This window comes from Enhydra lutris, unplaced genomic scaffold (genome assembly GCF_002288905.1).
Source record: "Enhydra lutris kenyoni isolate GAN:26980312 unplaced genomic scaffold, ASM228890v2 scaffoldscaffold72, whole genome shotgun sequence".
In the NCBI taxonomy this organism is placed as follows: domain Eukaryota; kingdom Metazoa; phylum Chordata; class Mammalia; order Carnivora; family Mustelidae; genus Enhydra; species Enhydra lutris.
The window spans coordinates 6,865,339-6,892,214 of record NW_019154156.1 but is presented as its reverse complement, the minus strand read 5'-3'; the positions used below and the strand labels follow the sequence as shown (position 1 = coordinate 6,892,214).

At 39.3% G+C, this 26,876-nt stretch overlaps 1 protein-coding gene across 2 annotated transcripts in view; it reads left to right on the top strand.

Annotated features, from left to right (window-relative positions):
* LOC111159975 (transmembrane and tetratricopeptide repeat containing 1) overlaps nucleotides 1-26,876 on the top strand; it is a 259,364-nt gene that overhangs the window by 134,468 nt on the left and 98,020 nt on the right. For both annotated transcript variants that reach the window (XM_022522697.1, XM_022522698.1), the window contains one exon: nucleotides 7,510-7,699. In XM_022522697.1, coding sequence (XP_022378405.1) covers nucleotides 7,510-7,699 — 190 coding nt within the window. The remainder of the gene's footprint in view (nucleotides 1-7,509; nucleotides 7,700-26,876) is intronic.

The window sequence follows — 26,876 nt, the reverse complement described above, 5'->3', positions numbered from 1 at the left end:
ATTTATTTATTTATTTATTTATTTATTTATTTATTTATTTATTTATTTATTTATTTGACAGAGAAAGTGAGCATGCACGTGCAGTGCAGGAGGTGTGGAGGGAGAGGGAGAGAGAATTCTCAGACAGGCTCCAGGCTCGTGTGAAGCGCAACAGGGTGCTCAGTCTCACCACCCTGAGATTGTGACCTGAGCTGAAATCAAGACCCAGATGCTTAACTGACTGAGCCCCCCAGTCACCCCAAAATAGTCCTACCTTTAATTGACCTGGTTTGGTTAGACCATTGGTTCTTATAATCCACCAGAACTTTAAAATAAATGCAGTGAGAAGCTGGCAAGAGTCATTTAGATGTCTTTTCCAGTTTCACTGTGTTCAGAAATGGTCTTGCCATCTCTGTTCCAAGGTGCTGAAGCAGTAGGTGTTCGGTGGTACTTCTGGACCTCGGTCCTGGAAAGCCTGGAAGGTCCTGGTGCCTTCTACTCTGTTATGGAGGAGCAAGGGGATGAAGGTGACAGAATGCCATCTATACAGTCCATTTAGCTGGGGTTGCCTTATGGCTTTCTGCCCCAGCACTGTGTCCTGGGGGTCAGGTCCTGCTTCCAATCACCCTGTCCTTGTCTATAGATGGTTTTCCATGATTTTCTTTTCTTGTGTGTCTTCTGTTTCTGTTCTCTAATACTGTGATGATGTTCACCCATGTTGTTGCATTCATTCTTTTTTTTTTTAAAAAGATTTTATTTTTATTTATTTATTAGACAGAGAGACAGAGAGAGAACACAGGCAGAGGGAATGGGAGAGGGAGAAACAGGCTTCCCACTAAGGGCAAGGCCAATGTGGTCTCGATCCCAGGACCCTGGGACCATGACCTGAGCTGAAGGCAGACACTTAACAGACTGAGTCACCCAGGCACCTCAGTTGCATTCATTCTTATTGCCAAATAGATTTCCTTTGAATGGGTATATTACAATGTATGTGTCCTTTTATTGTAGATGGACATCTGGTTTTCTCCAATTTCGGACCTTTAAGAGTTGTGAACAATGTTGTGAATGTCTTTTGGGAAACATCTCTGTGCGGTGCTGTTGGATATAAACTCTGGAGTAGACTTGCTAGATCATGTGTGCATTTAATGTGCTGTCTTGAAGCTGCCTACCATTCTCCAAAGGGGCTTCATCAGTTTACGTAGTGTTTCATAGTTCCCGTTTCTCCACATCCTTGCCCAGCACTGTCATGATATTTTTCCTTTAGCAGGAGTCATTTTAAAATTTTTATATTACACATTTTTAATTCTGTACTCTAATATGACCCGTATTGTTAACTTTCCTCAAAAAGTGTCCTGCAGTGCCTGGGTGGCACTCAGTGTGTTGGGCCTCTGCCTTCAGCTTGGGTTGTGATCTCAGGGTCCTGGGATCGAAGGCCGCATCGGGTTCTCTGCTCAGCGGGGGGAGCCTGCTTAGCCTCTCTCTCTCTGCCTGCCTCTCTGCCTACTTATGACCTCTCTGTCAAATAAATAAATAAAATCTTAAAAAAAAAAAGTGTCCTGTTCGTTTACAGTTTGAAGCCATTTGGGGGCTCTGTCCATCTTCCATCTCCATCATTTAAATTCTGCAGATTCTAGGACATCATCCCCGAATCCACCATTTTTCACTAATCTCTCATTTCTTAGAAATCCATTGAAATTTGACCTTTATATTTCACAGTTACTCAACCATGTCATGTGTGTATGCATTCTTACCATCAAAGCTGTGAAAATGCCCTTTGAAGAACAGGAGATCAGATACTACCCGTCCACCTAGAAAAGTACATAGAGTAATCACTCAACATCTCTTGAATTCCAGGGAGGATGTTCTGTCTGTGGAGAAGGGTAGTGCAAGAGGCAGCTTTCTGTGGCTAGTTCTGGAGAAGATGATAGGAGGTAGGAGAAGATGCTAACAATGATAATAAGCAGGTTATGCCTGAAAAAGTCCTGTCATTATTGCTGGGGCACAGTGAGACTGCGGAGACCTTTTTGAAGCATCAGTGCTAATTCAAGTGCAGAAAATAGGGGACAGTGTAGGGATGGGTAGGACAGATCACCAAAACCCAGAAGCTAGAGGCAGAGTCAGGGCAGTGGGGGTGCTCCACAGTGGTGGTAAAGGTGGTTTGTACCATGGCCAGTCTATCGACTGTGTTAGCCAATGCTGCTCCCAAGAGGACTGTGCGTATATAATAGGTGTCCTGTATTTACGAAACAATGAAGGACTTTTTGGGGAATGAGAAAGAAGGATCCTTTGAGCAATAATATTTTTATATAAAACAAGGAAGAGCTGTATATTTCTGTTTGCAATGCGTGATTTTTTCCTATGTATCTCTCCTAGGCATCTTCCTAGGATAAGGAAATAGGTTAGGCTCATGTTATTTCTTAGCCGAAACCATTTTTTTCAAAGGCAAGGAACAGAATCTATGTATATGTTTGCCCTTACAACACTCATTTTTTTCTTGATAAAAATGAAGATTTAGATTTTAAGAGGTACCCAGTTTGCGCAGGTGCCATTAGATGCCCGCCAGCCCCCTGAAAGCCGCCCCTTCCATCTCCCATAGTCACCGGCCTGTAAACGCAACTTCATGACTGAATTGTTCAAGCTGAATTCCTGTGTTTTCCCTTTTCATTTTGTGGGCAAGAGATCCTAGTGGCTTTCGTCCTGTTAGCAGAAATTCATGGCAGAATATTGGCAAATAATTCATTTTGGTTTTCCTCCTGCTTTGAAAAAGAGAACTCAGCAGGGCAGAGATAGGCATTTTTGAAATTTTAGCAGAAATAAACAAGGTGATTAGTTTAAAATGTAATTCATAGCCAGTGAGTTAATAGAAAGCCTTGAGTTGCTGATTACAGCTAGCTCAACTAGTCCCCTAAAATGTAATTAGCTTTTGGTGTGATTCCAAGTGGCTTCTTAATGCTTAAATTTTCAGAAATTTTCCAGTGCTGTTTCAGTATTTCAAATACTTTTTAAAGAGTTTAGTAGCAACATTGATCTGAATTCATATGCACTAAGGTAGGTGATGTCTCTTGAGTTTCTGGAGACAATACATATGTCTTAAAAGGGGTAAGTTAGGGGCGCCTGGGTGGTCAGTAGGTTAAGCCTCTGCCTTCAGCTCAGGTCATGATCCCAGGGTCCTGGGATCGAGCCCTCAATCGGGCTTTCTGCTCAGCAGGGAGCCTGCTTCCTCCTCTCTCTCTCTCTGCCTGCCTCACTGCCTACTTGTGATCTCTGTCTGTCAAATAAATAAATAAAATCTTAAAAAAAAAAAAAAAGCTGGGGGTGGGAGTAAGTTAATGTTGTTGACTTTCCTAGTGTTATAGGAAGGTAAGTTGCTTTTAGTTCTGTGGTTTACTTTAGTGTTTTAATATATTTGGGTTATAGCCTATTTAAAGTCATAATGAACTTTTTTTTTTAATCTAAATAACTACACTGAGATGTAACTGAAAAAATATTATTCTTTATTTTTTTTCTTTTAGCCAATGCAATATTGCAAGTCTAGAAAATTTAAGAAACTATGGGGTGCCTCTGTGGCCCAGTTGGTTAAGCGGCTGCCTTTAGCTCAGGTCATGATCCCAGGGTCCTGGGATCGAGTCCCACATTGGGCTCCCTGCTTGGCGGGGAGCCTGCTTCTTCTTCTGCCTATTGTTCCCCCTGCTTGTGTGCATGCTCTCTCTCTCTGTCAAATAAATAAATAAAATCTTAAAAAAAAAGAAAAAGAAAAAGAAAAAAAATATAAGAAACTAGGGTGTTGGCTGACTCGGTTGGAAGAGCAAGCAACTCTTGATCTCTGGGTTGTGAGTTTGAGCCCCATGTTGGGTGTGAAAATCACTTACATAAATTAAAAGAAAGAAATACAAGAAATGGAGGACTACTTGCAGGGCAAGGCTCAAATGTGAACTTAGCAATTAAAATAAAATTTCCACATTAGTGGGGTGCCTAGGTGGCCCAGTTGGTTAAGCATCCCAATCTTGATCTCAGCTCAGACCTTCATCTCAGGGTGTTGAGTTTTAACCCTGCGTTTAAAAAAAAAAAAAAAAAAAAATCCACATTAGGACTTGCAGCTATTCCATGCGCAAGCTGCCTTTAGACATAAGGAGGTATTCCTGTTGCATTTCTGTTGCCTAGTTAAGAAGAAATAGTTTTTATTATGGATAATAAATACATACAGAAGTAGAGCAGATGGCATAAAGAACCTCTATAGACCCATTACCCAGTTTCAACAATCGTAGCTCATGGCTGATCTTGTTTCGTGCATACCCCTACCCACTTGTGCACCCTTGCTCCCAGTCCATCTTTCTGAAATCTCAGATTAGCATTTCATATGCATATATTTTAGTATGTTTCTGAAAGATAAGGTTCCTTAAAAAGTATAACCACAATACCATTATCACACTTTGAAAATTAGCAATGATTCTCCAGGATCCTATATCCAATCAATGTTTCAATTTTTCCTGCTCATAAGTGGTGTTTTTTCATAATGGATTGTTTGAATTAGCACCTAAACAATATCTGTACTTTATTATGTCTCTTAGGTCTCATCTGACTTACAGGTGCTCTCTTCTTCTCTCCTGCCCCCCTGCCCCTGTTACCCCTCTTACAGTGTATATATGGAAGAACCAGACATCATTTGTTCTGTGGAATGGCAACATTCTGGATTTGTCACATTGCATTCCTGTGGTGTCTTGTAGCATGTTCTGGGTTTTTCTGTATTTGATGTAAACTGGTGATAAAGGGCTTGATCAGATTCAAGTTTGATTTTCTTTCTTTTCTTTTTTTTTTCGGGGAACAAGACTACTTCATAGGTGGTGACATCTCTCTCCAGCAGGAGGACATCTGGCTATTAGTCTCCCTTTCTGTGATGTTAAAATTGGTTAGTCAGATCTAGACATCTGATTTAGCCTGATCCATCCATTGTGAAGTACCCTATTAGCTTTCACTTAATAATTTTAGCAGCCATTTATAATCATTGCTGGTAACTAGTTTATCAAGAAGGAGAAATACCATTTTTAAAAAGTAATTTTTAAGACCTGGAGAGTAACTGAATGACATTGTGATTTTTCTGTTTGATGATTCCACCTTCCATAAAGTCAAGTCACAGAGCATCTTCCCTGAGCTAATAAGCAGATCACGTCAGCTGAGAAGCTCTGTGAAAGAACAAAGCCTACAGTGTCCTAGTTGTCTTCCCATGGAGTTGGCATTCTCTCATGAGACAATTTCTCAGCCCCAAGGCTAAAAGGAATGAGGCAGTGTTTTGGTTTTGATTTTTGTTAAATAATAAATCTTGGACTTCATTAAGCTTTCACTGTGTACCCCACAATTTATACATTAACATTGTATTAAATGTACCAACAGAGAAGAAAAGAGTTGGGAAACACCACTGAAGTATTCCCGCTCCTGGGGTGCCTTGGTGGCTCAGTCAGTTAAGTGTCCAACTCTTGGTTTCGGCTCAGATCATAATCTCAGGGTCATGACCTCAAGCCCCACATCAGGCTCCATGCTCAGCTCGGAGTCTTCTTGAGATTCTTCCTCTCACTCTGCCCCTTTCACTTGTTTTCTCTTTTTCTATCAAATAAATAATAAATAAATCTTTTGAAAAAAGAAGAAGAAGAAATATCCCTATTCCTTCAACCCATTTCTCTGTTGGTGTTTAAGAGTCAGGATACTAAGTAATCCCCATCCCTAAGTCTCACCTGGCTGTCACTGGTGATATGTGACTGCCAACCTTGGAGAGAAAGGAGAAAAGGAAAGATCAGTTGGGAAGGCCTAGGGAGGGTGTCCCCAACCAATAGCTACTTGTTGGGAGGAATTCAAAGTAAAATATTAGAAGCTAACTTAGAAATGATTTGATTTACTCCCTTTGCCAATCTAAGAATCCCTCCCTAAGAATCTGCCAACTGCTAAACTTTCCTTCCTACTCAGTTCTATTATGGCACTCATCTCATTCTGCTTCTTTAATTTTGTATATCTTGTTTTCAATATTGGGTTATGCATTTTTTTGAGGACAAGGAATTTATCTAATTATTCTATTTAATCCCATATAGGGTGTCAAACAAACACAGCTGGACATCCGTTGAAACAGTGAAAATAGATTTCATTCAGTAACTACTGGCAGCAGGGGAGAGAGCTGAGCGTCATTCTGATTTGCGCAGAAGTGGTTGGGCATTTTAAAGGGAGAGTGGGGGTAGCACTGGGAGAGAGGCCCTGTCCTTCCTGATGAGTGCATTTTAAAGAAATGGCTCTCAGGTCCTTGAGAAAGATTTGTGAGTCATGGGAGATTCCTGTTCACAGTTGTCTGCCCTTTATAAAAAATGCTGTAGGATAGGGAAGTCAGAGGCCCTTTGTCCGGCACTGGCTAGAACCGACAGTCAGTTCTCCTGGCAGCATTGCACTTTCCCAGGCAAGGATTCTTTTTTTTTTTTTTTTTTAAGATTTTATTTATTTATTTGACAGACAGAGATCACAGGTAGGCAGAGAGAGAGCAGGAAGCAGGCTCCCTACTAAGCAGAGAGCCCAATGTGGGACTCGATTCCAGTACCCTGCGATCATGATCTGAGCTGAAGGCAGAGGCTTTAAAACCCACTGAGCCCCCAAGGCGCCCCCTAGGCAAGGATTCTAATAGGGACTGGGGTCATCCTAGGGTTGCGCCCAACACTGCTGGAAGCCATGCTAGTGTCTCCTAGTGCACAGGTTTGGGTGAAGTTTGTTATGTGCTGAGAGTTCTGCAATTCTCAAGGGTCTAGACCACTACTTAATGATTTTGTCTGAACTGAACACATTTAGATAAATTCAGTTTCCTCTGCCCTGAAGGAAACAGGGTCCGTTGGAATGCCTTTCACCTTCCCTTGGTGGCTAAACAGAGCCAGGAAACAGGAGCATCACCTGCGTTCATTATCTCCCTTCCCTAGGTCTGTGCTCTCCTTATAGGATGATAGCTGTCCTTCTTCTCTTGAAGAGTAGCCCATTTACTTGTGACTAAGAGACTTCATTTCCCTACCACAGATGCTCTAATTTTTTTTTTAATAATTCAGTATGATCAATCTGCTATAAACACATTGAAATATTTTACTGTCTATGGCAGTTTTCTGGGCACTATGAATAAAGCACAGTTTAAAGGTCTGTCTCTAACCCGGGGAATCGTACCTAGCAAAACAGCATTTCTGTCTATTTTCATCAAGCTTTTCTTTCTTGGCATTTATCTCAAGATGTAATGTATTTATCTGTATGATAATTTTTGAATATATGTCATGGAAACTCTGTCTTTTCTTGTTCACCATTGAAAAGCAAGCACCTGCCACAGTGCCTATAACTATTAAATATATTCCAGAATGATCTATTTAACAACAAAATAAATGGGTGGCTTTCCATCTTACCTTGTCTTTTTCAATAACACTGACAGTGTACAATGCTATTTAATTAAACCATGGTAATAAACAAATGTTTGCGAGGTATCCTGGACCTTGAGTTGTGTTTCAGTGATTCTTCTTCTCTTCATAGGTTCCTTACCTATTCCTACCTCTTGGCCTTCAACGTGTGGCTTCTGCTTGCACCCATTACCCTGTGCTATGACTGGCAGGTCGGCAGTATTCCTCTGGTAGAGACCATATGGGACGTGCGGAACTTAGCCACCATCCTTCTGGCAGTTGTCATGACCTTACTGAGCCTTCATTGTTTAGCAGCCTTCAAGGTAATTTTCTTAAAATCCAACCGAACTCTCTGCATTTGAAGACAGATGCTCTGTACTTAGTGATGCCTTCTCCACCCATCACCCCTAGGTGGTCCGAGTCTAAATTGAATCTACTCTTTTGTCTGAAAAACAAAAATATTAAATTTTTCCAGGTAAGTAATACATATTTTAAAGACCTTAGTGGAGTTAGCAGATCATGGCCACCTTAATTATCTTTTACTGTTCTACCAACCCTGTAGAAATTGGATCTGAAATTGAATGTTTGCAAACAAGAATTTTTTTCCTGCTCTAGTTGACTAATTTTTGCAGCAACTTGTTGTTTGATTTCATGTAATGATAAATGAGATAATGATAATATATTCATAAGTGCTTAAAATATGGTTAAGATGCTACTTCCACTAATGAGTACCTGCCTGACTGGTTGGTTGGGTGAGTCTCACTTCAAAAAAAAAAGGAATGGTATAAAACTGGAAAAAAATTATTAAATGCAGCGGTTTCAAGAATGACCAAAGACAGCAAAGAATTTGAAAATGTTTACTTCGGAAAAACTGCTCCTGCATTGGAGAAGATGCTCCTTGCTTGAGGGGATTCCTATCCCCCCCAACACATACCCCTTCCCCCTCTCTGCCCAGCCTAGCTGGTGTGAAAAAAAACCCACAGGTTTACCAGTTAGAAGCTGATTTGGTTTGGGAGCATAGCAGAGCAGCAAGAAACTTAAGGGGGAGCTTTTGGAAACGAGAGAGCTATGGAAAAGCTGAGATAATATGCTCTGCATGCATTCATGACTGGCTGCTGAACAACATGGCGCTCCCCAGGGAGCACAAGCAAAATTGAAAGCCTGGGGAGACTTACTGATTTCCTGCAAATTTGAAAGAATTTTTAACCCTTACACAGGTTGGGCAATAGAGAGGGGAAGCTTCATTGTCTTGAGTTGTCAGTGTATAACCGCTGTTGAAATCATTGGCTGATCAGAAAGCTGTGCAGACACAAGGGAGATTCCCCAGAGATTAAGGCAAAGCGGGTGAAAAAAACCTGAGCAAAATCTCAGCTCTCTACAGAGAAACAGATTTTTCATTTTGAGTCTAGGCAAGTTCATTATATATTAAAACAGCAAAAACAGCAAGTTTCAGAAGGACAGAAGGAAATACAAGGTCACTACAATGTATGATACATGATGCTTAGTTTTTAATCGGATTACTGGACATGTAAAGAAACGGGAGAGTATGACCAAAACTTGTGAGGGGATAGTAAGTAGAAAACAGAACAGAATTAAGAATCCAAAGGTAAGCTCTATTACATGCTCTATTGATTTTTGACAAAGTTACCATGATAATTCAATGGGTAAGGGATAGTCTTTTAAATAAAAGGTACCGAAATAATGGAATATATATAAAGAAAAAAATGTGACATTTTACCCTTATGTCATACTGTACACTCAGAAATTAATTCTAAGTGGATCATAATCTTTAAATAAAAGAATTAAATAATATCAAAAATTTTAAAACGAAACAGGAGAAAAATCTTTGTGGACTTGGGTTAACTAAAGATTTCTTAGAACACATAAAGTTCAGTCTATAAAAGAAAAAGATGACAGATTGGACATCATTAGAATTAAAAATTTTGCTCATCAGGGGCACCTGGGTGGCTCAGTTGGTTAAACATCAGACTGTTGATCTCAGCTCAGGTCTTGATCTCAGGGTTATGAATTCAAGCCACCCATAGGCTCCACTTAAAAAAAGGTGTTTGGGCTCAATTGGTTAAGTGTCTGCCTTCGGCTCAGATCACCCTCTCAGGGTCCTAGGATCAAGTCCTGCATCTGGCTTCCTAGTCAGTGGGGAGCCTGCTTCTCCCTCTGCCTGCTTGTGCTCTCCCTCTCTCTCTCTCTGTCAAATAAATAAGTAAAATCTTTTAAAAATACATAATGTTAAATCACTCAAAAGGCAAATAACAGATTGGGAGAAAGTATTTGTGAAACATGTATCTACAAAGGACTTGTATCTGGGACATTTAAAGAGCTCTTAAAACTCAGTAATGAAACAAATACCCATTAAAAATGGGCAAAAAGTTCAGACAGACACTTCACAGAAGAAGATATGCAAAGGTTAATAAACATGTAAGAAGATGCTTAACATCATTAGTTGTTTGGGGAATGCTAATTAAAGCCACAAAAAGTTATTACTGTAGACCCACCAGAATGACTGTAATTAAAAAGATTCACAATACTAAGTGTTGGCCAGAATGTAGAGCAGCTGGGCCCCTCATATTGGTGAAGCTTGAAAAATAGCTCGGCCACTTTGGAAAAATTCGGCAGTTTCTTAAAAAGTTAAATGTGAAAATAAGCAAATTTCAGTACCTACCTAACGGGCGATGGAAACTTATGTCCATACAGCATACAAGAGTCTTGTAAGTGTTCATAATAACTGAAAAATGGAAACAGTCCAGTAACCTCAAAATGTAAATGGATACACTTAATATTCTAAATTATTAATTATTCAGAAATGTAAAGGAACAAATAATTAACTTATACATAAAAAAGTATACATGAACCTCAGACACATCTTACAAAGTAAAAGAAGCCAGTTAGGGCGCCTGACTGGCTGAGTAGGTAGACCAGATGACTATTGGTCTCGAAGTTCTAAGTTTGAGCCCAAGTTGAGTACTTGAAAATAAAACCTTCAAAAAAAAAAAAAAAACTCAGACATACAAAACTATATAATATATGATTCCATTCATACAAAATGTCTGTTATTATAATTCTAGAAAGAATTGCCCAGAAATGCCTAGAGAAGGCAGAATTATGACAGAAAATATGTGGGGATGGAGAGTGGGTATAAACAGACTTAAGGGAACTTTTTGGGATGTTGAGTGCTTTTAAAATTTAATTATGGTGGTGGTTGCTAAATGACATCTGTTTACCAAAACTCACCAAAATATATACACAAAATGTGTGAATTCTATTTCATGGGGGCTATATCTCAATAAAGCTATATTTTTTTAGAAAGATTAAAATGTTACAAAGAGATTAAAGGCTGGAATGAATACACAACTGGCATTTGAATATAAAATACTAGCATGTGATCCTGAAAATTTGATGAAAAAAATTTTTGAATTACTAAAACCTTTTTTGTTAAAGAAAAATTCATATAACATGCAATTAACCATTTTAAAGTATACAGTTTAGTGATACTTAATGTATTCATAATATTGTGTAACTACCAGCTCTCTCTAATTTTAAAACCTTTTCATCACCTCGTTAAGTGACTACCAGTCACTCCTAATTCTCCCCTCCACATCACCTGGTGACTTCTAATCTGCTTTCTGTCTCAGTGGATTGGCCTATTCTGGATATACCATATAAAAAGAACTATACAGTATGTGACCTTTTGTGTTTGACTTCTTTCACTTTGCATAGTATTTTTGAAATTCATCCAAGCTGTAGCATGCATCAATACTTAGTTCTTTTTAATGGCTGAATAATAATCCATTGGATGTATACACCGTAATTTGTTTATCCAGTCTTCTGTTTGTGGACATTCATGTTGTTTCCACCTTTTGGCTATTACAAGCATTGCTGTATTACCACGTTTATGGACATATGTTTTCATTTCTCTTGGATATATACCTAAGACAGAAATTGCTAGGTCTTATGGTAATTATGTATTTAACCTTTCGAGGAACTCCTTTTCATATTGGCTGCACCATTTAACATTCTCAGAGTATACAGTTGTTCTTGTATATCCAGTCTTTGCTAATACTTGTTATTTTCCATTATTTTGTTTAAAGTCATCATGGTAGGTGTGAAGAGCTCTATCTTTGTAGTTTTGATTTGAATTTCTTTAATGAACAGTGATGAACAGCTTTTTATGCGCTTATTGGCCATCTGTGTATCTTTTTTGGAGGAATGTATATTCTAGTCCTTTGCTCATTTTTCAGTTGAGTTGTCTTTTTTCGTTGTTGTTGGGTCGTAAGAGTTCGTTGTATATTTAGGATTTTAAATCCCCAACAGATATTTTCTTCCATTCTTTAAATTGCCTTTTCACATTGTTGATGATGTCCTTTAATGCACGCAAGTTTTTAATTCAATAAAGTGCCATCTCTTTTCTTTTTTGTTATTCTTCATTGCTTTTGTTGTCAAACATAAGAATCCATTGCCAAAGCTGAGGTCATGAAGATTTATGACTCTGTTTTGTTCTAATAGTTTTATAGTTTAAGCTGTTATATTTGGATCACTGATCCATTTTGAGTTATTTTTTGTCTATGTAGTGGTATGAGAGTCCAGGTTCATTTTTTGGCTGGTGGATATCCACTTGTGTCTGCACCATATTTCGAAGAAACTATTTTTCCTCTAAATACCTTATTTAAAGTAATTCACTTCTTAGTCATTTTGTAAATCAAGTTGGTAAGACAAGTATGATAATGAATAACCATCCTCAAAAAACTCTAGCATGCCAATTAGTTACATAAACTTGAGCTCAAATTTCACCTTCGTAGTACTGTCTACCATATGTACCCTTTTGTTTATTTATTTATTTATTTGATAGAACAAGAGGGTGAAAAGGCGGAGAGGGTAAATGGAAGGGAGAGGGATAAGCAGACTTTGGGCTGAGCTCCAACTCAGGACCCCGAGATCATGACCTGAACCAAAACCAAGAGTTGGACACCAACCGACTCAGCCACCCAGGCCCTCCCATATGTACCCTATTTAAAATGCAATCATTTGCCCTCCACTCTTTTCCCTTTTAACTTTTTAACTTTCCTTCACTCTAATTCCAATTTCTAAAATGCTGTGAACTTTGTTATTTTATGTAATATCTCTTTCCTCCAACTAGAATGTATGCCCCATGAGGACGGAGATTTTTTTCTGTTTTGTTCACTGCCATATTTCTGGCATCAAGGAGTTGCTGCATACAGTATATATCATCTAAATTTTATTGTTTGTTGCCGAGTGTATATCATCTAAATGAGTAAAGGCATAAAAATTAGCAACTCTGTTCAACTAGTTACCGATATGCAGAACCTTTTATTTTTTTTTATTTTTTTTAAGGCTATTAAAGGACCATACACAATATGAGTATGAAGTGTTTGGGGTCGATTTGTTTTATTAGAATCTGGCCTTAGCTCATAGTTTGGCCTGCCTGCTCTATAGTTATTAATCTACAGGAGAAAATGTAGTAGAGCACTGGATTGGTATGTCAGTAAGAGTTTTCTTGGACTCCCTCCCAGCTGACTAAAGGGAGTGTTGAATACCCATGGGCTGCCATCTTGGCGATATGTACTAAATATGGACCTTTGTGATGGCAGTGTACCCCCAACACAGGCAAGCTTGGGCCCTCTCCAGAGTATCTTTGATAACAAGATTAATGAATGGAAACTTCTGCTTTTCTTTCTTTCATGGAATTTGTTCCAAAATCCCTTTAATGCATCAGGAAAAATACTAGCAAAGCATTCCTGCTTTGGCAATAGTAAGATTTAGCTCTTTGGTGATAGCTTTCATCTTGAAAATTCTTTGCGAACATTGATAAGGTGACATTTGAGGAGAGACATGAAGGAATTGAAGGAGGGAACTGTGTAGCTATTTAGAGAAGAGCATTTCAAGTAGAGGGGAAGCAAGTGCGAAGGCCCTGTGGCAGGAAAAGTACTGGGGTGTTTACAAAACAGGAATGTAAACTGATGTGGCTGGAACAAAGTGGGCCAGAGGTAGAGAGCCGAATGAAATGAAGCCAAAGAGATGATGGAGTGTGTGTGTGTCTGTGCACATAAACAGGATTCAGCCTCCATCTTTTCTTAAGTCTCTGCCTATTTTCCTCTCTCCTGCTGTGCTTCTTCTGCATGGCCTCCGGCAGTGTTGACAGTCTGGGTTGTGTCTGGTTTTCTTTATCTGTCATCCTATCTTGTTATTAACCAGGGCTCTGGAGTTGAGGAACGTCATCTACCCTGTTACAGTTGTATTGACACTTTTCTGTTTCATTAATATTTTTTTTTAAAGATTTTATTTATTCGACACAGAGAGAGATCACAAGTAGGCAGAGAGGCAGGCTCTCAGCTAAGCATCAAGTCCCACATGATAAGCAGTCCTACTGCTAAGCAGAGAGCCTGATGTGGGACTCGATCCCAGGACCCCGAGATCATGACCTGAGCCGAAGACAGAGGCTTAACCCACTGAGCCACCCAGGCACCCAGATGTTTGACTTTTGACAAGCTCTTGTCTTGGATTGAGTAGGAGGGCTAGGACGTAGAATCTAAGCTTTCTTTCTGTAGAGAAAAACAGCAGGGTGAATTTAGAGGTTGTTTCTGATCGGTCCTATTTTCATAGTGTAAGCAATGTAAGACCTCAAGGAATAGTTTATTATTTATCATAAAAGAATATGCTTGGGATCCTTGAGAATTTAAATGTAGAATATGTCTTATTCTGTGCTTCTCCTTCAGTTCCTCCTCCGATTCATACCCTTATTCACTAGGAATGCATTTGAACTTACATTACATGATGTAGAGAACAATCTATAAATTCTTTGTGGCGTTGAATTCTTTTTAACAGTGAACTTTAGGGGCGCCTGGGTGGCTCAGTGGGTTAAGCCTCTGCCTTTGGCTCAGGTCATTGTCTCAGGGTCCTGGGATCAAGCCCGGCATCGGGTGCTCTGCTCAGCAGGGAGCCTGCTTCCTCTCTCTCTGCCTGCCTCTTTTCCTACTTGTGATCTCTGTCTGTCAAATAAATAAATAAAATCTTTAAAAAAAAAACAAAACAGTGAACTTTAAAGTGAACTAATTTGCTCTTACTCTTTGTGTTGAAGATAATCACTCTGTTAGAATTTATGTATAGTAGAGAGGAAGAATATTTAAACCATGAAAGCTTATTGTTCCATTCTTTTTATCAGTAGTGACTGTTTATGCACCGGGAGAACCATACGCTGAGAATACTCTTGGGGTTCTCATTATGACTCCTATGGACTATATGTCAAATTGTTGACTTGCACTAGGGATATGGATCAGGAAAGCAGCCAGTGTAATTTGGATTGTTGAGAGGAATTAATGCCAAAGAGTTGGCCTTTTCCCACTGTCCTCTAATGTGATTTCCCTGCATTCCAGAGGAAATACCACTGAATCTTATTTAAGAGTAATTTATTTGTTATTGATTCTTTATTACATCCTCACAGAGTGTCTCAACATTCTGAGCAATTTTTTAAATATCTTTTATAATTTTGTGATGTTTTTGTAAAAGTAAAACCTGATGGAAAAAGAGGGTTAGTGACACCTGACTTTGGCATGCAGACCTCCACAATGAGATGTCTTTGAGAATGGACTTTAGGCAGTGGAGAGTCCCCTCCTCCCAATATGGGGCTTTCAGGGCTATTTTTTGTTTATTTGTTGGGGTTGTTTAATTTTTTTAGTAGAGGTCACAGTTTTTTCCCAATCTATCTGCTCATTCCCAGTCTTCCACATCATTCTCTTGAAGCCAGCACAAGTCAGAGGCCATCTCTCTGAGCCACGGAGACCAAGTCAAATTCTCAAGTCTGCATGGGGACGAATCTGCAGCATGGCCAATGGAGGTGACCTCCAGTAGCAGCTTGGTGGAAATGGAGGGGTGGCATGGAGTGAAACTAATGCATCTCCTCACTTAGGGAGGGGCATGTGTTTATCTCAGGGACCTCCCTTCATGCCTGTTCCTAGCCTTGCCCTTGCTTAGCCTCCATGCTAGTCTGGATCACAGCCCCCATCAACATTTTCTTTTCTTTTCTTTTCTTTTTTTTTTTTTTTAAAGCTTTTTTTTTAAGAGTTTATTTATTTATTTATTTATTTATTTATTTGACACACAGAGAGAGAGAGAGAGAGATCACAAGTAGGCAGAGAGGCAGGCAGAGAGAGACGGGGAAGCAGGCTCTCTGCTGAGCAGAGAGCCCGATGTGGGGCTCGATCCCAGGACCCTGGGACCATGACCTGAGGCGAAGGCAAGGCTTAACCCACCGAGCCACCGAGGTTCCCCTCCCCATCAACATTTTCAGTAAAAGAACAGACAGATATCTGATGGACAAACAGAGATTGTGAGCCTTAGTGCACTCATTAAAAAACCTCACACAGCACAATAAGGAGGTAAGATTAGAATGGGAACCACTGTTGGAAAGTGATTATTTACTCATTGACATTCTTACCTTTTTTTCTTTTTACTTTTTTTTCTTTTTTTTTTTTTTAGAAAGAACTGAAGCAACTTAGGGAATAGTATAGTGGAGAATACCTGAATTGTAAATACTTGGGGCTCTTCTGGACATATAATCTGTCATAACTATTCACCTCTGCCACTGTGGCATACATTAGAACATTGTACTACCACAGACCCATGCAGTTGAAGTGAACAAGCTTTCAGATTTCTGGAAATGATTTTGCATTTAGTTCAGCCAGATAATAGGTTAGGGTATTATCACGGCGCATGGGTCACTGTGGAACAACTCTTTTAAATTCCAGAATAGCCATTATGAAACCTGGTAAAATAAGCATCTTGTTTTAATATACCAAGTGGTAAAATAAAATTGAACTTGAGGAATGAAGATTGCATTTAATGGTGAATGGCTCTGTACCCAAGTTGATTTTTTTTTTTCCTTCTGGCCTACATTTCTCACTTCAGTTCCCGTTTTCTACAGACTGTATGCTCTCTATCCTTTTCTGTCCTCTGTTCGTGAAAATCCTCTCCATGTTATTATAGATCCAGTCTTTCTAGCCTATTTATAACCCATCCGGTCTGTCCCACTTTGGGACCATTGCAGTCACTGACAGAGGTCCTAATGATATGTTGACATGGTCCATCTGTCCCTGACCACCAGTACCATGGGAGTAGCCCTTATCTGGGGTGTCCATCTCACATTTGGTTTCTCCGCCTACTGCCATTTTACCTATGGTGATAACATCCTGCTACTTAGGGGCAGTTTTTCAGGTCAGTAGCTGACGTGAAGTCAGCTTTAGCCCCTACGCCATACACCAGAGCTGAAATTTTTGTTGATACCATTTTTCTGATGAGAGTGTGAAAATAAGCTGACTGCTTCATCAGATGCAGTGTTGTAAATTAGATACGCTGGATTTGAACCTCATTGGAAAATGGAACATTTTGAACAATCCACTTCAACTGCCTTTTCCCACATACTTTTTTCCTCCCTCAGATTTGTATTTAGTTAATATATAGTATAATAGTTAATATATAGTATACTTAGTTAATATATAGTATAATACTGGTTTCCAGAGTAGAATTTAGGGATTCATCACTCACATATAATACCCAATGCCCAATACGCATGTGCCCTCTTAATGTATGGGACGCAAATTGTAACTTATGTTCTGTCATCTAATTTCATTTGATAGTCTCCTTTCATGTTGGAGGCCACTCAGGTAATGCATGTGGAGGAAACCCGCTAGTTCTAGATCAGTAGCTTCTGAGGCTAGGAGGAGGGAGGCCATGGAGTAGAGTGATTATCACTGACCTGAGTCCAAGGCCAGGCTCTGCCACTGACCAGCCTTGTGGACACAAGCTTGCCTTGTTCAGCCATTTTCCTGCACCATAATGTAGGGTCATTGTGAAGTTAACCAGGGCAAGCCACATAAGACATTGAGCACAGTGGCTGGCACCTGGGAGGGCCTGAGTACCTATCAGAGGTCCTAGTGGTACTTGTTGTCATCATTGTCTTTGCCACCATTATGAAATTGTCACAGATTAAAGTCAGGAGCATAGTTAGAACTCCTGTTTTTATTTTATAAGAATAGCCATAAAAACAAACCAAAAACCAAATAAACATTATCCAGCAGGACTGACTTTTTGATTCTGTGTATTTCAGTATACAGTTGTGCTTTACATGATTAAAAAAAAAAATTACTTGTAAGGCTACCAAAGATTAATCCCCACCCCCCTCCTCCAAACTTTGTTTTATCCCCCATCCTGTCTAAAAGAGGTTAAATTCTTGACTTAAGAGCTAATGGTAGTAACACACTTTCAAGTTTCTAATGCTTTGGCGTATTTTGGAATTTGGAAGTAGGTATATTCAGCCATAATGGAAGGCCAGAAACATAAAACTTCGTTTAAAAAAAAAAAAAAAAGTTTGTCAAGGGAAAGAAAATAGTGGCAAATATCACCGGCCTATTTATAAATGAACATTGGAGTTATCACCTAAATCTCCAAACAATAGAAATAGTATAGAGGATTCTAAAAGTATTTGAAAGTTTAGCAAAGGAGGCAGGGTATAAGAAATCATTTTCTTTTATAATTGCTGTTCTTCATACTTTTTCCTGTCGTTGCTGGATTTCTCCATTCCACTCAGTGGTGACCACTGGAGCAAAAAGAGACACAAGAAATGCACCTTTTTAATTCAGTGGCTACTTAAAAATCAGAGGCCCTTGAGCAAAGTCTTCCCCAGGCATTGCTTTCTGTCCATTATTAATATGTCATGTGTGAAGTCATTCTCCTTGTACCAGATCTGAACCTCACATAAATCCTTCTCTCTCCTGTTCTGTGTCATGTACAACTCAGTGGTACCTGCTGTGTTCTGCTTGGCTTTTGATCTAGGCCTGGCAGGAGTTTTTCCACATCATTAAATAATTTGTTTTATTCTTTGCTTTCACAGGGCAATTACATTTTCACAAGCCACATTTTTTAATAAGAAAATGACTTACCTACCCCTTTGATGTTTATACCTTAGTTGGAAGACTCTGAATTTATTAATGGAAGAATTAGATAGTTACATAATGGGAAAAGGAATTTTCAACCATCAGAAACAGCTTTATTTCTTTTTCTTGATTGTATACTTTGTGAGTCTTGGCAAGATTTCATAATTGACGTTATTACTGACTTTTACTCAGAATAATTGACACCTTTTGAGTGATGATCTTAACACTTAAAAAAAATTTATTATTTTTTTTTTAGTTTTTTAAGTAGGCTCTACTCTCAACGTGGGGCTCAAATTCATGACCCCAGATTAAGAGTCACATGCTCTACTGACTGAGCCAGCCAGGCACCCCTGTAATCTTAACATTTTTTTAATACTTTATTTCTCTTAATGATTCATACTCATAAAAGCAACTCATTTCTGCTTAGCCTTACCATGCTTCTGATTGTTTTTAAACTCTTAACAAGGTCAAGGCATTTTTGAAACTCTTAGAGTCATTCTGTCCTTTCTGTTTCCATTCAGAACATGAAATTTCCATTTAAAGAAGCATTCCTTTTTTTCTCTTGTTCTAAGAAAACCATGAAATATGTAATTAGGACTCTCAGAGATAAAAGCAGCTACAAATACTTCTCCACAGAAGGCCCATTGGAAAGTGCTATTGTATTGGAAAATACAAAAGAGACCAAAGTGATTGATTGCCACATTCTTTAGATGGTTTGCTATAAGAACAATGCCCAAGAAAGCCTATAAAGAGGTAACAAGCACAGCTTGGGGAGAATAACATACAAAAACTTTGGAATTCTTATTTTTACACCTGTTTTGCCTAAAGAGAGGCAGCATAGAATATTAGAAAGCAAGCAAGTTTGTAATATGAGCTTTAGTGTTTATATGTTTATGTTACTAGATATCAAAATGTTGGTGGTAGTGTCCTCAAATTTCTTTCTGAATCTAACAAAAATAAATGAAACAATATACATGGTACCTGGCATTGTTCAGGAGGGAAGTGCTGTATAAATCATTTCCACATGGATGTCTCAAAGTCAGCATTCCAAAGTCTAACTCCTGAATGTACCCATTCACTGTGTCCCCCACAATGTTTGCGAATTCACTGCATTCTGCTAGCTGCCCAAGCCAAAATTCTTGGGGTTTCATTGTTTCCTCTCCACGTCTGTCTCTAATATCATATCCATCCAGTCCATCAATAAATACCGGCAAGTATATTTTTGTAATACATCTGGAATTTGACCATTTCTCTCCACCTTCACTGCTGCCATCCTGGTCCAAACCATCACCGTCCCTCACCTGGATTATTGCCAGAGCTGCTTAACTAGTCTCCCTGCTTCTACCCTCTACCACTGGTCCATACTGTTCTCAACACAGCGACCAGATGATTCTTTAAACATGTAAGCCAGAGCCTGTCCCTTCTGTGCTTACCATCTTCCAGTGGCTCCTTATTGCTTTCAAAGGAAAAATTATCACCTTTATAAAGGCCCTAAAGGTTCTGCGTGCCAATTACCTCTCTTGTTCCTTCCTGAGCTCTTTGCCTACTATGAAATGAATTTTATGGACTCTTTCATCTCCTACAAGTCTTCACTTAGTTGCCAGCTTCTTGAGGCCTACCCTGACCACCATGTTTAGGATTGCAACCCACTTCTTGCCCACCATATATTTCAGGGACCCTTTGTCAGGCTCTCTTGCTCTTTCTCCCTCTCTTTTTTTTTCCCCATCTCTGGAAGGTCAGGGATTCTTTGTGTCTTTTGCTAACTGGTGTACTCCAAAGAACTTAGAGTAATGCCTGGAAAATACAAAGGACATAGAAGTAGTTGATTGCTAAATTCTATAAGTGATTGCCTGTAAGCACAATGCTCAAGGAAATGATACAGAGGAGGCTGCAAAATTATGCATTTGTTGTCTGACTGAAGGATCAGGGACTGTGTTTTTCCAAAAGCACCATTGCTGAGGATAGGAAAGTTTTCAGTTGGACAAGACAAACGAACTGGGGGAAGTGTCCAATGGTACCCCCAATGCTCCTGCACTTGCCATGTCTCTAGTAGGAGGAGGGCAGGGTATGAGTGGATGACCAGTCTCACTTAGTGGATGTATACAGTGGTGAGATGGAAATGGAAACTGGTCTTAAGAGCTAACAAACTATTTAGAGACAAGCAGGATAAATTTGTAGGGATTGTATAGATGCAGGGTGGTGCATTCAGAGAGGAAAAGCCCAGAGGAAGGCAATAAGATAAAATATTAAATATTTAACTTCCTGACCACTCACTGGTTCCAAGTGATATGCTGAATATAGAGAATAAAGATAGAGTAAAACCCAGTAGCTGCCTGAACAATTTGTTTTTCTTTGCTCCCATTTCCATCGCCCCCCACCTCTGAGAGAATTATCCTTCTAAATATGGGTATGATCTAAACATGTCTCTGACCTGCCAAGAAACCTTCCTGATCTCAACACTGACTTAGCCTGACTGGAGTCAAGACTGTGCAGCCATGTGACTTGATAAAGTTTTTTAATGTGTATCATGATTTTCTGCACGGAAAATGGCAGTCAGCTATTCTACATCTACCAAGAATGAATAGGGGAAAAAAAATGCATTTCAACTGTAGCATAAAAGCTACTATAGCTGAGTTCAGGGAAAATTTCCTGTTTGCAGAGAGGGAGGTAATTTTTTGGTATTGCTTATAGAAACTCCTAAGGCAGAAACTTTTCCTTTTAATTCCATTCTGCTTGAGTAGTTTATGCCATCATTTTTCAAAATAAGTTCCAGCATCACACAGGTCATTAAGTAAGGTTACCTCTCTAAATAAAGATGCTGCATATCAGAAGCACTAGGTTTTTAAAGATCAATGTATTTCTCTACTGGAGGACTTCAGAAAGCCTCAACTGTGCTCTAAGCAGCCTTTTAGGTTTCCAAGTGAGGTGTATAGTGAATGGCATTTCTCAGATTTATTTGAGTTTGGAAGCCCCTTCTCAGGGCTTCTTACAGTATCTGTGTTCTTGTAATAAGCTCTGGGAAGCGTTGATTTAAGTTTTTGAGGTTTGGTGGAGAAGTGAACTTTAGAGAGTCCATTTTCTGGGCAGTGTTTATTTTATTTTATTTTTTGCCTTATTTGTACTTTCAAAAACAATACCCCCCACCACCATAGCTTCATCAGAAGAATTTTCATGTTTATTATCCCTTTAGCAGTAAATACCACCTGAAAAAGAATTCCTTTGAAACCATTTATTTTAGAGTTTGAGTTTACAACCTGTCAACAGCAAGTGAAAGGTAAGATCCATGGAATCTTGGTTTTCATTGTATGGAGGCCAGCATTTGACACAACAGTGAGTTTGACTGCTCACATTGATGAGGCCTGAGAGACACACAAGGCTGCCCATAGAATGTTACAGTTTGGGGAACCAAGTGACACCTCAACCCATTGGTATGTTAAGTGGCCGTTTCAAAGGTAAGACCAAAGTGACACCACATAACATCTCTCCACATGTGGTTTTTCTTGTCTCTGGAGAAAGTTAAAAATTCTATTTTTACCTGCGGGGGTTTGATTTACAAGAAGCCACTTGACAGAGTAGACTTTGTCTTCCCTGAGTAGAAAGTGAATGGTTCTTGCCTCAGCATATAGGTCCTTTCACGGGTGGTTCTTGTGGCAAAGCTGGTGGACAAAGGACTTCCTTGAGCTCCATGATAAGCCATTGTGTCCCTGTTTCCTAATAAATGGTTGTGCTTTTGGCAGAATGTTCTCTGCAACTTGCTTTCATTTTTGTATCCCTTCTGGCTGGGTCTAATTGCCAGAGGCCACCATTATTTACAAAGGGACCTGGCAACTTTAAATGGCTGAATTGGCTTTGTCAGTTTGTGACTCAGGACTCTGGCATTTGGTATTAAAAAGTGATTAATTAGGAAGAACATTTATTAATGTCAGCCTCTCTGGCATAGCCTTAAATTCTCTCCATTACAGTATACCACAATTTCTTTTGGTTTGGGTGACTTCGGCAGTAATCTCTAGTTTTTTTGCCTAGTATAGAATTAGGTCCTCACTATGACAGTGTTTTCACTTGGGAATAATTCAGTGTCAGGGCTTGTTGGAGGAAAATTTTTACTCTCTGTTTTTCTGTCTGAAACATTTATTCTCTTACCTTATAAGAATTTCCCAAGGGCGGGGTGACTCCTAATTAGTGATTATGTGGTTAAGTTGTTTTATTTTTTTGTCAAGCCTCATACAGATATATTGAACTTCTCTTTTATATACATGTTGGAGATTTCTGTTGTTGGTATGTGGTAGAAAGCAGTCCCTATGGACAATGATAATAGGGGTTTGAATTTCTGAACTTGGAATTACAAGCACAGATCTTCCGATGGGATTGCATCCTGATACACCTAAAAAAATGGAAAATATAGGTCGAAAATGCATTTAATCCACCTAGCCTACAGTAAGGCAAAATCCCCACCACAAAGATTGTTTTATAACGAAGTGTTGAATATCTCCTGGAAGGTATTGAGTGCTGTACTGAAAGTGACAGATAGGCCGGTTGTATGGGTGCAGAATGGTCATCAGTGGATCAGTTGCTTGTCCTTACGGCTGACCAGGATTGGTGCCCAGTATCACAGAAAGGACAGCACCGTGTATCGCTAGCCCAGGAAAAGATCCAGATTCAAAATTCAAAGTACAGATTCTACTGAATGCCTATCACTTTCACATCATCATAAAGTCACGAAGTATAACTGGAACCATCCTAAGTCAGGGTCCATCTCTATTTAGTAACTATTTTAAACAGGGCCTCTGTTTCTATCCTTTGTTGCATTTATAAGTCTATTGAATTTGTCCTTTTAAAATGGAAGGCAGCCTGTAAAGTGGTTGGCAGGCTGTTTGAATGCCCAGTTAAGGATTGGAGAAGAGCATGATTTAATCATGCTGGTTATTTGGAAAAAGCTTTTCAGTGATTTCTGATGAAACAAAATGATCCATCCAGCTTTTATCACCAAAATGTTTCAGAACCAAGTAGTGTGTCTTACGAAATGAGATGCAACATATTTTGATTAATAGAATTTATTTGGATTTTGGATGAGCACATTGATGGATAACAGGATTCAGATCCACTTATTAATAGTAGTTCCTCTAGGAGCTCAGCTGTACAAGTAAACCTCACTTTTTTGTTGTTTTTAACCTGTTAAAAAAGAAGCTGTCTAGGGGTGCCTCAGTGATCAGTCGGTTAGGCATCTGCCTTCAGCTCAAGTTATGACCCCAGGAACCTGGGATTGAGCCTCACATCAGGCTCCCTGCCCAGTGGGAAGTCTGCTTCTCTCTCTCCCTCTCCACATTCCCTGCTAATCCTCTTTCTCAGTGTCTCTCTGCATAAATAAAATCTTTAAGAAAAAGAAGCTTTCTAAATTTCTATTACTTCATATTTCATAAACTTAAAGTAAGCCAAATATTTCTCTAAGATTTGTTTGATAAAGCATGGTGAATTATTTTATTTAAGAAATGCTGCTCTAAAATATCTAGATCTTTATTTTGTGAAACTAAGTGGGATTTTTGTGGTTCCTTCTTACTTATTTTAGATTACAGAGGGAAGGTACTCTCTCCTCTGTGACAATCCCGAGTAGATGAATCATACTTTTTAGTGAGTGTGACTCACTGTGTGAAAAAGTTAAACACCTTGTCTTTTTCTAAACAACAAAAAAAAGTCTGTGCCATCCTGCTTTGGAAGATTTTGGCAGAGGAACTTCTCCTTAATGGAAGCATTTGAACAGTAACTATAGGTAGAAATGAATTCTGCCCTGATTGTACACCCTCATAGGAATGAAACAATTTATGCATCTAATTTATCCTCTGCTTCTGTTTGCTCAAACAAATGAATTCTTCAGAGTGAACTGTGAATTCATCAAAATGAATTGAAACAAGTGAATTCATCAAAGCTAAATTCACTCATGACTTGGCTTCCGTGGCTAAGTCCATCCTGGTCCTGAATTGAATCCTCACAGAGGGGAAAAATTGGTTAATTGTTCCTGCCTCCCTCCCATACTGGGTCACCTTATTGAGTTACAGTTCTTGATTCAGGATTCTGGGGCATTACCTGTGTCATCTTCATTCTGCCAGCCAGAGCTGGATATGGAGAGGAGAGTGTGATGTGACACCAGTGCCTCTAAGCTGTAGATGGTCTTTCCCTCTTTGCCGAGACAGGCTTCAGGCACAGGACTGAGTTTCTGTCGACTTTTCTCTCCTTGCTTCTCACAGGTATCTTGTCTAGTGCATCACTGACCCTCCTCTGGATAGGTTCATGGGTGTCTGATGGGGATACTGGTTCCTCTGTCCCTCCCCCTTCCTCCTCAGCAAGCTTTGATCTCAACATATGTAAACACACATCTCTTAGAGCCACACCACTCTTGATTTTTCAAATCTTGCATCTTCCTGAGTGAATACTGTCTTTCTCTCTATATATTTTATTGTTGTTTTATATATTTGTATATAGTAGTATATAAATTTACATTACATATAAAATAGATATAAAGAATAAGTGGTTGTCACATTGACACATTACTGGAGGATTTCCTGCGTAAACAGTTCATAGATAAACAGTTGAATATTAAAAAATGGAAACTTAGAGCAGTAACAAGTTTACAGAGCATGTGTAGATTTAAATTTAGAAGGTCTTTGTTTCACGTAGTTTATTCATTGTGTTTCTGTGGTCATTAGAATACAAATGTCCTCTGATTTTCCTTACTAAGAAGGGCAGTTTCATCACATTATTTGATTTCTTATGTCCATTATTCCTCCCTTGAGACTTCTCAGATATAATTTTGACTTAGAATTCAGTAAGATCAGTCAGCTACGTGATGTCTTACTCTGTTGTATGTGGTAGATAGGGATATGCCCCTTCTTCCAGAGGCTGGCTGTTAGAACGAGGAGATTTGCACACATTCTCTGCCGCACATCCACTAGCATCTGCATCGATCTGGCGGAGTGAATCCATGCAGCTTTCTGTCATAGGCCCTCAGGTGTGATTTTCTACACTACCTTCTTGGTACCTTACTTGGTCACCTCCACATTGCTGGGTCTCATCTGCAGTCAGTGTATTTCTGCTGCAAAACCAGAAGGCAGCGAAAGGCTGAAATCCCCCCAGTGTGTGTGTGTGCGCATGCATACACACACACACACACACACTCACACACAGGCTTTTTTCAAACTGAGCTAGACCTCAGTTTGAAACCCTTGTTTCTCGCCAATTGTGTCAGCTTGGATCTGTGTCTTAAGTCCTCTGCACCTCAATTTCTTATCTGTACAAGTGGGGATAATTACTGATCTTATAATATTATCATGAAGTTTCAGTGGAAAGATTTCAGCCCAAGGTCTGGCATATGGTTTGTGCTTGAGAGATGCTTGTTTTCCCTATGTATCCTCCACCATTTACAACTTACCAGGTGGTTTTTCCTGCGCCCTCCACATTTCTCCCATGTATGATAGTGCACATACCATAATTGTTCAGACGTGACCTTCCATCTTTCTAGTCTTCCTCACGTTTTTTTTTTTCCTTTTAGATTTTATTTATTTATTTTACAGAGAAAGACACAGCGAGAGAGAGAACACAAGCAGGGGGAGTGAGAGAGGGAGAAGCAGGCTTCCCACTAAGCAAGGAGCCTGATGCGGGGCTGGATCCTAGGACCCTGGGATCATGACCTGAGCTGAAGGCAGGCATTTAATGACTGAGCCACCCAGGCACCCCTAGTCTTCCTCACTTTAAAAAAATTACACAGCTTTCAAGTTCCAAAAATTCCTGTATATAGTTTCATTCTACTCAGGGAAAGGTTTCTTGAACAACATTTTAACTCCTTACTAGTGCTTTCTTAACTAGGCGAATGACATTCTTTTACATTAGACTGATATTTACCAATCATGGCTCTTCTAAAGTGTCTTTTAAAAGATTTTTGCTTTTATTTTTCTTTAAACACTTAAAACACACATGCAGAATGTAACATACATTTGCAAATAACGCTCTGAATGCATTTATCCTCAATTAGAGGAAGGTAATTGGAGAGCTTCACTCTTCCACCTGATTTAACTGTGAGACGTACTTGTGTGCTCTTGTGAGATAAGGAATTTCAATCTCAAGAACTCATGTTGGCAAGAAGATTCAGACTGTTGATTAAAAGCAAATCAAACAAAGCACAGGGCAGAAAAATAAAGTCCAGGACCAAGGACCAGAAATCGAAAATGTCAGTTTACGAATGCTCTGATTTTAATCTGCCTTCAGCTTTCTGTTCATTAGCGCATCAGGCTATACTTCTTAGTGAAGAAAAGCTTGGCAGAGGGAGAAAGCCGTGTTTAAATTGGCTCAGAGAAGACACAGTGTACAAATCTACTTTTGTCTCTGAGGGGGTATAATTTCCTCATTCATTTCCCCTTTTAACATTTTTCTCCTGGTGTATTTATGAGTAAATTTTAGAGCACATGGAAGTGAGGAAATGATCACTCCAGTTCGAGCCAAGGAGAGTGTGGGTTGGCAGCTCTGCTGTCGAGGTCCTGAGCCTGTGCCATTT